Source organism: Lates calcarifer, linkage group LG23 (assembly GCF_001640805.2).
Source record: "Lates calcarifer isolate ASB-BC8 linkage group LG23, TLL_Latcal_v3, whole genome shotgun sequence".
Lineage (NCBI taxonomy): Eukaryota > Metazoa > Chordata > Actinopteri > Centropomidae > Lates > Lates calcarifer.
In genome coordinates this window covers 3,853,536-3,866,732 of record NC_066855.1, presented here as the reverse complement: position 1 = coordinate 3,866,732, position 13,197 = coordinate 3,853,536, and the positions used below count along the sequence as shown (strand labels likewise).

The following is a 13,197-nucleotide window of genomic DNA, read 5'->3' as shown; positions in this document are numbered from 1 at the left end:
GAAAATCTGAAAAAAGTTGGTGTCATTTTCTGGCTCTCACTTGAACCACAACATAATTTTATGATTTGGATTGAGGGCAAAGATTTGAATGAATTACTTTTAGTTAAGGTGAAGGCAGTGTGGTTAAATGCTTTAAGATTACGATAGAACGTCTGTAGGATGTGATTGCATGTGTGTTTTCTAATGTGCCCTTGCAATGCGTGTGCTTGCATTATCGACTGTGCATGCTTGTGTATAGGTAAGGGGATCTCAAAATGAGTTTACTGCAGGCTTTTGGCAGAGAAAATGAGCTGCTCTATTTTCTAACTGCAAGTGTTTCCATGGAGGGGAGTCTGGCTGCTCGCTGCCTCGTCTCCAGAGAGACACCCAGCCAAAAAAAATAATGAAAACTGGCAACAAAAGAGGATAAATTGCAGCCTGTGCATGAGAAAGACATCGGTCTGTCCCAGAAATCTGCACAACAAAGACAAGGAAGATCCCTCCGAAAAACCTCTTTTCTTCCTCTAACCACTGCTGATACCACCTCCACTTCACTTTCTGTGAAATTGCCCTGAATCATCAAGTCCGCCACTCTGCATAATCAAACAGCACCAGAATACAAATGTGACCTAAATTTATATTAATATTCTGAGCTACGTGAGGACAACGGTTGGACATGCTGGACCATTAAATAATTAATCCGCTATAGATGGAAATTGATGATTTAGGCCTGTATGTGTGTGTGTGTGTGTGTGCCTAGGCGAAATTAATTTACAATCAAAACCTGGGGAAACACCACGTGAAGCCCACCTTCCTGTGACCTGTGGGTGGGCCTGCGGCTATATCATTATGGACTGCACATTTCATGAATCTATTTGTGTTTACTTGTGTGTGCAGGATTATAGCGTTTCATATAACCTTGCCACTGCTCTAGATGACTGAATAACTGGCCACCGACACAGTCACATGTGTGTGTACATGTGTGTTTGTGGAAATGTACGTCCTTGGTGTTGTTTCTAGACGAGGGCCAAAAGGCCACAAATGCCCTTTACGCCTCTGGGCCAAAGCATGTACTCATTACTCTGTACGTCTGTGTGTATAGAGGTGTGTGTGTATTCTGTGGTGTGCTGTAGCTCTTCGGTGCTGACAGATACCTAATTATTTTTTATCTGTCCTACGAGGAATTACACAGCTCATCTACAATTATTCAGACCCTGCGAATGAAAACAAAGCGAAGCAGCAAGAGAAGTGTGAGCCAGGGAAAATGTTTGATGGGATCACCTGATGACTCAGTTAGCAACGCTGATTGTGGAAATGTTGGATTTGTTACAGTACCCACAAGAGGGTTGCGACTTTTTTGTCACCTCAGACACATGAGGGAGTGGGAGGAAGACACCAAGACAGCAATAGTAAAGAAGTGATAGACAAGAATTAATCTTGTAATAACGATGACGAATGAACCACCAGGAGAATATAAAAATCTTTTTGAAGCTGAAATGATTTCTCTGAACCTCCTCTAAAACTCCCAAAGATGCCATGATTAATCATGCCGCCAAATAAAATGTGTGGGAGTGTGTAAGTGTGCATATGTATACATGTGTCAGTGCGTCTAAGTTCTGTCGCCATGTCTTTGATGAGCCACATCCCACGCACACGCTGCACGATGCAGCAGTGAGTTTCCCCCATATGTAGGTGACATATTTGTGATGCATCCATGTCATGGGGGTTGTGCTGTATGTTTGTTGGTCATGGCTTTTTAAAAAATGAAAGGAATAAGTCACAAAAGGCCCGGCTAAGCACTGATTTCAGAACACTGACAGTAGGAGGCACTGCTCGACACGACGACAGGACTAACGATTACTTTAACTGTCAATTATTTCCTTGATTGATCGATGAATCGTTTAGTTTAAAATCAGAAAATAGTGAAGAATGTCCATGAAGACATGATCTAATGTCTTGTTTTTTCCCAACCAACACTTAAAAATCCGATGATATGAAACAGAAAAAAGCTGAAAATCCTCACACTGGCAAAGCTGACACCAGAGAGAAATCTTAAAAATGACTCAAAATGATAAATCAAATATCAAACTATTCGCCAAATTAATTTTCTGTTAACTGACTGATTGATTGTAATACATAATTGTATGTGGGAATGGAAACAGTTCTACCTTTTGGCAAAAAGGCTCATTTGAATTCTTGACGGTCTGAACCATGAGATGATTCGCTTTGCTAAAAGCAACCGGCACAGACCTCTGGTAAAACCACAAATCTGTTTTTGTAATGTATGTGGTGTAATGTGTCACTTAGCGAGCTTCAGAGGTGCTTAATTAATTAATCAATCTTCTCATGTAGGAGATTCTCCCAAAGCATCAAAATATTCCTTTAATAAAATGGCTGCTAAAGTTAATAAATCATACATTTCCAAACTATAAACAAATAACAATCCAAATAAGTCTACTAGAACATTAAGTCTAAGTTTAAAATGTCTCTGAACATCTCTCAGCAAATCCAAATGACCTTTTTTTTTTTAATACTACTACTCAAATACAGAACTGATTATATCCCATTCTAGTTGTTCTTTTCTTCGTGAGAGAGTTGCTTTTTGCTAACATCTCCAATGTCTATCAGTCAGAATCTTTTATTCTGTCTTATTCTGTCATTACACACTACAAGCTTTCTCCTTCAAGGTCTTAAGTATGGCTGAGGAATGAAGTGGACTGAAGCAACAGACAATTTCTATGTCGTGGAAATGAATTGTCTCGCTCCGCTGGCTTGTCCCACTGGCTCTTATGGAGCAAAACCGATTTCATAGAAACAATTTAGCACAAGCCGGGTGATAACACCCTGACCTGAATTCATTTGAGTGCGTCCCTTTCAGAGCGGCGTCATTACGTAGGCTTTAGAAGTCAAACCACTCCATCTGGGTCCTCGTCTGCTAAAAAAAACCCTCTCTGAGAGAAAAGATGGCCTGTCTGCGAAAGAAAGGCATTTTCAATCTCCAAAAGATTGTGTGTATGAATAAAAGATAAACAATTGAAAAAAAAGAAGAAAATAGAATAAAGAAGCTGAGAAAGCTATCCCCTTTGCAGTGCAGTCAGAAGATGAAGCTGACCTCTGAAATTGTCTGCCAGAAAATAAACGGGACCGCCATGCTTTGAAAGTGACGAGTGGAGGCTGAGATTGCCTGCATAGACCTGGAAAATACACAAAATAAAAAACTAATTACAACCCCTTAAATAACCCAGCACTGCTTCAAAGAGTAGTAGAATATAAATATTGATTGGTGGACTAACAGAGTGATGAGCGTTAAACCCTCTGGGACCCGGTGTTGCAGCCCAGTGCCACTTGCTGAGGTACAGAGATTTCAAAGGCAGAGGGAAGGGGAAAGGGTAAGGGAAATTTAAGGAAAAGCTCAACTTTATGCAAATGTCGTCCTATGCAATGTGAGCGGCTTCCAGGTAAGAGCCAGTCACTGTCAGTCTCATGGGAAATCCAGTGTGGAAGAACAGGCTCCACCAGATAAACCAGGTTCAACTTTTTTGCTGCGCGACGCGATGCGGTGTTGTCTTAGGGGAGCTCACTCATTTTTTAAGGCCCGTGGGTACTCTTTCTCATGAAACACGACAGCAGGCCAGTTTCACAATGTGCCAACCTTCAATCAGAAAGGCCCAGTGAAAACAGCTGCTGTAGTTCTCTGCTGGAATGAGAACTTGAAAGTTTGTGGACTTACATGTACAGTTGTAAGTCAGTTGATTTGACAGTGACAAAATACAATACACAAGTCATTTCCCTTGGCTTCACTCCAATCAAAGTAGCATATATTACTTTCTGTACATTGTTATCCAAAGTGTCTCATGGTATAATCAGCGTGGGCGGCCTGGTGGGACGTAAACCCTTAACTGTGGTAATGTTAGAGCCGCGGCTCTAGCCACTGATCCCTGAGAATAAAATCCTTCTCCGTTCACAGACAATGCCGTAAACACATTCAGTCATACAGAGAATGGAATATAAAACTGCGTCTCGCTTTACCCATTGAGCTGTACACAGACTGGAGGAACCGTGTGTGTTCATGAGTGTGTTAAATAACAGTATCGCATTCAGTAAAGAATGGTTAAGTCCAATTTCCTCCCCAGTTTTGTCTTTTGTGCTTTGCTGCATCCTTCCCCTTTCCGTTTCTTGCTGAGTGGGTGCCCTCGTAAAAACACGCTCTCTCCCTGTGCTGATAATTCCACGTCTTGTCTCGGTCTCCACAGAAATCCCATTTACCTGTCAGCCTTGAAACAGTGCTAGTTCTTTTGTGCTTTTCTTTGTGATAAAGACTCCCATCTGGGGACTGGCCTTTGCTTTGACAGACAGAGGTGGGGAGAGTGGAGAGGAAGCAGGGAGGGAGTGGGGTGGGGATGTTGGAGCACTCAGAAAATACCCAGAGTAAGCAGTCAGAGTGATGAAAATATATTGAATGCAAACGGAGGGAAATTACCCAGACTCAAATTGAATTCTGGCCGGAGGTTGAGGAGAAAACACACAGAAAGGAGAGGAGAGTCCCATCCAACATACGCCTGTGTTTTGCGAGTAATATAATATTTATGTGCTGAAGTCATCTGAGCCACGTTCGGCTTAATTAGCGGACCTGTTTGAAACACCTTTTACTATTTAAATGCTAATAGCCAATGCTGATGTAGTCGGTCAAAATAAAAGAATAAAAGAAGTAACGAAAAGTCCGTCCACAGCTAATCATGTTTGATGTTTGTGCCCCTTCCTTCAATCTGCCCTCCCCGTCTTTCTCTTCCCACTCTCCATCATCTCTCTTTCATCTCCTGGCCACTGATTTTGCCGGCTACAAGATTGGATTGGCTAATTGCAAGCTAAGTTCCCATCTTACCACTAAACCTCATCCTGTCTGTGATTACCGCTAGGAAAAGCCATTTTCTGTCAGACCTTTTCTCCATCTTTCTCTCTGACACAAACTCCTAATGTAGTTCTGAACAGAGCTGTCATCTGCACATCTGTGAGAATGGGCTGCGTAGGAGGGCACATGCAACGTGTGCGCTCCTATTGAAGGGCGGTTGTCATTAAAGTGCAGGTCTGGGAAATAATTCATCATGAAATGGTGGCTGTTGATAATTTGCATGACAGAGGGATACAAAATGATGTAGCGTGGTGAGGCATGTTGCAGCCCCGGCTCCCCACAAATCACTCTCAGCCATCAGTCACTGAGCAGCATCCCCTTTCCTGTGTCCTCCAGTAACACACAGAAACACACACACACAATATTCACACAATCACACAGGGAGCTGGGAAATGAAAGTAGTCAGCATGTCATCTATCCCGCTATGAGCATGCATGCCTTCTAGCTATTTGGTACCCAACGTGGTACCTAATCATCCTAAATTCACCAAGCTATGATCCCTATCTTTCTTTAAGTACGACAGTTAAGATGTCACACATGGATCATAGGGCCTGTGGTTATAACCATCTATTAATCATCAGATAAGAAAGAAGAATCTTGTATTTACTGAGCTCACAAAGAAGAGGAGGAGTCAAAGTTGTATCACAACTTATGTATGGGGATGGGTATTGTTTATAACGTCATGATACTGGTTGGATACTGAGTTTCTGTGCCTTTTTAGTACCCACACTTTGAGATATAAAACAAATCCTTTTTTGATTAAGCTAAGAAGTTGCTCACAGTTAGATGCCGTATAAACACAGGAACTTTGTCTGAATAAAAAACCCTGAAATTAGCAGAAGTTTGATAAAATCAGCAGCTATCTGATCTAAAAATAAAGTTAACAAGATCAGGTATCTGACCAGACCAGCAATCCCAGATACACCTGAGGCCTAATTATACAAGAAGAAGAGAAGAGACGAGCTTTGGAATCAAGCTGAAACAAGACAAGAGCCTTAATCAATAAAATGGTGAATGAGGAGGAAGTGGGTATCGTCCACATTAACGATTCTGATTTGTTTCAAGCATGGAGAGATGATGGATCAGTACGCTCTGACGCCGCTGCGGATGTCATCCGGCAAGACGCTGCAATGGCCAATCAAATACATCCATCTGTAGATTCTACCATTTACTACTCAGAATATCCGTCCTGGATTGTGTCTTATCACCTGAAAGAAGACTCAGACCAATGCAGCACCTGTTTTCTGTCTGAGTGGCCAGCAACTGGCCACCCCCCCACCTTTTGTTGCAGTAGAAAAAGAGATGTAGACAAAGGCAGAATAAAAGAGTGAGACACAGAAAAAGCAAAAAAGCATTATTCAGCCTCATCATTAAAACAATGGGGTTAAAGGCTTAACTGTGGCCTCTTATCAAATCCCCGGTGGGTGATAAATGTCTTTGCTTCTGAACAGAGTAGGATCCTTGCTGATAAAGACAACCAGCGGCAAGAGAGCGAGAAAGACTGAGAGACAGAGAGAGGAAGATGGAGAGACTATGCGGAGCAGCACAAGGCTTATCTTTGCCTCTAATTAGCTACTGTATGTACAACTCTACAGCCGCAAGCAATGTTGGGAATTCCAATGAATTTCTAGCTGCTACTCTTGTTTTTGCTTTTTTTTCTTCTACATAAACATGGTTCGGAGGTGAACAAAAGCAGCAGGGAAGTGGCTGTCTGTCTGATCATTCGTCCTTAGACTTATAAACCTTAGAAGGGAGGAAGAAGGAGGGGGCAAAGAAATCTAATTAAAGTACTCCATCTATGAGGAGAGGAGAGGCTGAAAGCACTGCTGGGATTTCAGCTACTCCACTCGCCTCTCGGAAAGGAGACACCAGTCCCCAGCCATGGGAATTAAATCTTCTCTGAAGAGACTTTGGATGTGCACAGAACCTGTTCTCTCCAAATTCACCATCTTCAACGAGCGAGCAACCTACAATTTTTGCCTTTCTTCCATCACTCGCAGCAGCTAAATGCTGGCTGAGTAGCATTCATACAAAACTGGCATAGGTAGCTGCAACAAATCCCAAGAGAGCATTATTTACTATGATTACGGGCATGACAGTGACGAGGCAGCACAAGAGTACCCATAATAAGAGTAAAGAACTTCCTCCAGGCTGTTCAGAGCTTTGTGTGATTGTTACCAACAAACTGACTGTACTCTACTGACAGAATAGTCTCCTACCAAGTAGTAAACACCACAAAAGAAGTTAAAACAAGTTTTCCTGTTGCCTAGTTTTCTGGTTGTTGTGACAGACTTGCTTGTGCATCTGAAACCTGTCCATTTCCTTAATAAGGTGCTTGGTTCAAACCCAAAATATATTAACACAGGCAGTGAGTGCACAATTAAAGGCGAGATTTAACATCAACCAAATCACTGTCAAATCACAAACCACAGTAATTGCTGATGCAATTAAAAAAAAAAAAAGGACTGCCTGATACTTGACTTGGCAGAGAGGGAGGTCATCACACAGAGACAGTGTATCATTAATATGAGCTGGATTGCAGTCAACAGTTCCCAGGGTGGAACTGCTCGCTCTGATGAGCCAGAGGAAGACTAATTGGTGTCACACCTTTCCCATGTGCAGCTGTGTTGCTGAGATAACATACACATACTTACTGTAGAATATATCATGTGTAGAAAATGCATAACTGCACAGAGATTTATATGCAAAATGCAAACACACACAAAACATGTATGAAACAAACAGCCGTGCACATATAATTACTCAAACATCTCCCGACACCCATATACTATGACAAGAAGAAGCAGGAAGAGGAATGAAAAATACGTCAATGAGGCAAAATCAATTAAATGTATTTCTTTGTCTGCAGGGGACTATATTCTTTATTTCCATCATATGTCAGTGGAGTGGTGGGGGGCTGCAGGAACCCAGCAGCAGCAATAACAACCTCACAAATGCTAAGCCAAATCCCCAGCTGCTGTAAGTTAACTGACACCACAAAATGACACCTCTGGAGTGGCTCTGGGGAACTCAGTTACACAAAGAAGTGTGTACATACGTACAGTATGAGGACTGATTTCATGCCAAAGGAACATTTGTGTAACATCCAGCGATCCCATTACAAGACCATTTTCTGTAGAATTTGAATTACCAGACAAAGAATGAGGGAAGTTGTCCAATTTTACCTCTTTGTTCTTGCCAGACTGCTGAACTTCAAGGCAGCCAACAAAGAAGAATAATCTTGAAGAGTTTTTTTAACAACATCTGTGTGTTATTGGTAGAGAGAAACACTGTTAGAGTGTTATAAAGCATCTTCCAGTGTTCCAATAAAGAATCTTGAAGCCCAATACTTTTTACACTATAAAATGTGTAATCCTTCAGCTGCCGGTATAGCTACATTTGGCTTCCAGGGCCAAATTACATGAGAGCTCGCTGCAAACAAAATAGATGGAGACTTATCCTTGTCAACTGCTTACTTAAAAGAAAATCTCAGAAGAAAAATGACATTCATGCTTCATCTGTGCCAATGCTTAACTGTTCCTGCATGGAGTCTTTCTGAATAAGACTGGATGCAGAGGTGTGTGTGTGTGTGTGTGTGTGTGTGAGGTTAATGATGCTGCCCTTTACTGTAATGACAGTAATGATCATCAGAGTACAAGAGCACATCTGGAGGATAGGAGATCACAGGGTGCAGCGGTGAAGATAGACCAAGAGCAGAAGGAGATGATGCGTGAATAAAGCAACGCACAGAGGGAGAAAAATTACCATGGCCAATGTATGTCCAGAAGAGATGTAATTTACCATGGATGAGAGGAAATAAGAAGGAAGACAAACAACACACTTTCCCTGGCTCTCCTTTTTTCTTCAATATGCAGTAAATAACATCCTAGTTTTCTGCAATTCCTCGCTCGTTTTGATTGTTTTCTACTCTAAAAGGCCCGCAGTGTCTCCGCTGGGATATTTTCACCAGACGCTTGCTTGTCCTCCAGAGAACCCCTGCCTCACACAATCCTGAAATTTTCAGCTAACGTAAATAGAAAAATGGACAAGTAAATATTTGTTTCATGAATCTTATGTAAAGTTCACACACACACACACACACACACACACACACACACACACATAACTGCCAATAATTTATCTTTTTTTTCTCATGTGAGTGTAGCTGTGTATCAGTGTAGACTGTGTATATTAAAACATGAAAAAGTGTGAGTGTGTGCTAGTTTTGTGAAAACACAACCATTTTTATTTTTAAAAGTGCACATTAATTAATTTCATAAACTCATCTCACATAGCAGTGCTTTGAGCGAGCGTTAGCATGCTAACATGCTCATTAGGACAACATTAACATGCTGATGTAGTGGTGTAACGGTGCAGGTATGTGTTTACCATGTTCACTAACTTTGCTTAGCATGTTACCCTGCTAATATTAGCCAACTAGCAGTAAACACAAAGTACAGCTGAGGATAACGGGGATGTCTCTGGTCATCAGAATTCATCCTCTGGTCCAAATGAATATCTGTGAATAACCTTGTGGTGGTGCAAGAGCCTGGAGCAAAGTGGTGGACCAACCGACTGACTGACATTTCTCTTCCACAGAGTCGAGGCGCTAGCTTGGCTAAAAATCTAAAATAGTTTTCTGACTACACATATCTGATAAATAAATCTAAGTAGATCTAAGTATAGTATATTCTCTGTCACTAAATACCTCAGTTTACGGCTTATTTGTAAGTACAATGAGCCATTTAAACAATAGTCTTTCTAGTCACTGTGTCATTTCCTGCCCTGGCAGTGACCCTGATGATTACAGTGTATCTAGTACAAATGTAGAATCGCAGCTCTATCATAAACTGACACAGAGTACAGAGATGATCACAGTCTCTTTTACAAGCATGCCTCCAGGACAGACTACAGTAGATTCAGAGTACAGATGTTACAGCATCAGTCATCACCAAGATACTCCTAGTAGATGAAGGAGACAGCAGAGGGAGCATGAAAGAGGAACCGGCGGATCAGAGGAGAACAGAAAGAACTAAGAGGCAAAGCCTGTATTATTCAACAATAACTGGGTTGATTCTTTTTATGCGAGTGCTGATTTCTGTCAAGTCATCGGATTTCAGTTTTAGATTTTACACACTTAGCTGACATTTTAAGAGCTACTAACAGTGACAAAGCTGTGCTGTATTTCATAACTTTTTTGTAACTTTCACATGGAACTCCGGATTTTTCTTGCTACCTCTAGATTTCTGTAGCGGGCCCATTGTTATCTACAGGATAGGACTGGAAACAGAGGGTACATGAACATGATGAGGAAATTGTGACCACTCATATATACAGTAAATCAAAGAAATCACATCCTCTCCGCCATATATTGTACATACATAAACCTAAATGTATATGCATACAAACATGAGAAAATCATAGTAGTGTATGCAGCTTTAAAGTGAGCAGCTGCATGTCTGTCATCAATTATTAAAAACCATGTACATGTAAGCATGTATGTAGTTCATCCAGTACATGCCCTGTGTGTACTCTGAATGTATAATTGCCGGCAGGATATGTGTGAACAAGAGCGGAGACGAGAAAGGACACTTGCACATGGCATGTTCTGCACATACAGCACAGTTAACAGCCTCTGTTCTTCCATATAAAAAGCCTGTATGGATTGCCCTTTAAATCTTTAACCAGTCTTCCCTTACAGGAGCAATCAATTACGAGAGAGAGAGGGGTCATCAGACCAAAACGGGCAACATGGTTAAATACATGCTGGAATAATGGCTGAATAATGAAATTAATACCATCCCCCGCCAGTCACCTTGATACATGATTGAGAAACATGGCATGTGTCCATCTGAGAAGTGTTTCACTAGTGCCTACTTAAAGACTTATCGTCCTTGTGTGAGTTTTCCTGCTCGGTACCCTTGTATCACACACCTATAAGCCGAAAACAGTGGATTCTGATTATGGAATTATCCTTCTTATAGGAAGTCAATGCATTAATTAATTCAATTACGTCTGTGTTGTTTGTGTGTGTGCCAGGAGCTCCTCTTGTGGTTCTGGCTAATGGCATATTAATCCTCTGGGCTTGGATCTTAACTGTGCTACAGTTAGATATGCTAGAAAAGAACGGGTTTAACAGAAATATTATTAAGACGAGAAATTTAAAACCACTCCACAGAGGCTTAAATCCATAATCATAGAAAATACTGCTGATATTTCAGGATTCTGGATGAGTTTTAAAACAATAAAACCTACTTATCTCTTCGGTGACTTTCACTTTTAGGCAAACAAACACAAAACTGGACACAAGCTTGCTCAGTCATTCTTACTTGACTCATACAAAGGCAAAGTAACTAGAGTAAAAGGTGTAACGAGCCCATAATTTGTGCCTCCCTGTTCTCCTACCTGCCTTCCTGAACCTGTCCAGCAGGTTTTGTCTGACTGCCCTCTGCAGGTTGAAGTAGTCGTCCTCCTCATCAGGGCTCTTCAGGTACAGAGGAATGTGCTGGAACACCAGGATGTGTTTGGGTTTGGGTTCCTGAACAGAGACAGATGTGAGGGATGAGATTACCAGACTCCAAAGACAAAATTCAATTGTTCACATGTCACATGGCTGCAGACAGCAGCAGTTATCTAAACCACAACGTCCAGACGTAGAAAAAGAAGACATTATCTCGCTGAATGTCTTCATAAATCAAAAGAGAATAGAATCATGTCTTTGAAGCCATCCTACCGTTGAAGAGGAGGAGGAGGAGGCTCTGCTCAGCTGCTCCTCCAGCCACGTCTCCTGGGCCTCCTTCAGCTTAGGGCAGGCCGAGGCGTCGTAGAACAACTGGGAGTTCAGAACCAGACAGAGGACTCCACCCACCTGAGACCACAGGACAGACAACAGACAGAGACATGTGGCAGAGGTTAGTTACCTGCACCTCATTCATCTTTCAAAGTACAACAACAATTTAAATAGCTGTAAGACAGGCTTATTTTTTCCTGGACTCATTCCTGTAATTATTACTGCTGCAAAAATTTTACTTCTGCACAGAAGATCAATGAAGAATCACCTTATTTTTACAGTTCTACTACACTCCGTATATAACTGGTAGTAACTAGTGAGCAGGGCCCTGAAGTTGAAGGGAACAATTTTTTTTCAAGTGGGTATGAAAATATAAAAGGGAGTATATGTAAATGCTAAGCGGAAAATAATCAATGTCAAGTGTCAATCCTGATTTCAACATGAAGAAAAAAAACACACTAATAGTGGATCAAGAAACTGTGAACTCCAAAAAAACAGAAAGAAGCAACAAATGCAAGCTGGAGACAGAATCAGTTATAACTGACAGACTGAGCACTGATATCCCTCTGATTCAGACAAATGTCTCTCTGATGAACTGATGCACTTCAGATGTTCGATTAGGCCTGACAGACAGAGTGCGCCTCCATCAAAGCCAGCTACTAAACAGAATGCTAATTTGAAAAAACAAACACCACACTGACGTATGAACATGCTGTCACTTCTGGCTACTGAATATGAACTTATCTGTCAAAGTGAGATTACTCCTTTAAATATTAAATACAGTATGCTGTGGATGATATGGACAAAGCAAAACAGAAACAAAATGTCCTACTACTACAACTAAAGTTCTTATGTGTTTGCTTACCCAGAAGCTGAAGTAGTCATCTCCCCATGCGCTGCAGTACTGCTCCACTGTACTGGGGGTGGGTGTGTTGCCCAGGTCATGGTTCCCACTGACAAACACCAGCGGGATGGAGGGATCTGTTCCCTTCAAGGCTGCCTTAAGGTCTCTCTCCTGACCTTCTCTGAATGGCGTGTCTGGGAGGAAGGGGAAAGGGGAAACTCAGCTTGTGTCCTTGTGACAAATGAGGCAGTGGTTACAGTCCACATAGAAAAACAAAACAATATTGACTTAGAAAAGCAGATGCTTGACAACAATAACATCTAGCTTGGACAAGATAAAAATGAGACAGAGAGAAATTTATATGAATGTTGATGAAAAGTGTCAGATTGAGAGTGTGAAGGGTACTACAGGTGAGAGTCGCCTAAGGGAAGGGGGATTATTTGGATGATAATGATGACAGCTCAGAGAATGATCAATGCTCTGTACAGCTCGACTTTATATCACCATGGTTACTGACATGATGAGTAGTGTTCTGGTGGAACCCTCCCTGGTCGGCACAGCAAACCCAACCTTTCTGTGCTGAGCTGTGTGCGGGTCTATGGAAGACCATTTTGCCAATGTGATGGGAAAAAAGATCCTGTAAGTTATTGTAATGAGATATTGTAAAGATTTCTA

At 41.6% G+C, this 13,197-nt stretch overlaps 1 protein-coding gene across 1 annotated transcript in view; it reads right to left on the bottom strand.

The window, feature by feature from the left end:
* cpped1 (calcineurin-like phosphoesterase domain containing 1) overlaps positions 1–13,197 on the bottom strand; it is a 29,988-nt gene that overhangs the window by 3,883 nt on the left and 12,908 nt on the right. The window contains 3 exon segments of the mRNA XM_018685499.2: positions 11,294–11,426; positions 11,622–11,756; positions 12,544–12,716. Of these exon segments, the coding sequence (XP_018541015.1) occupies positions 11,294–11,426; positions 11,622–11,756; positions 12,544–12,716 (441 nt within the window).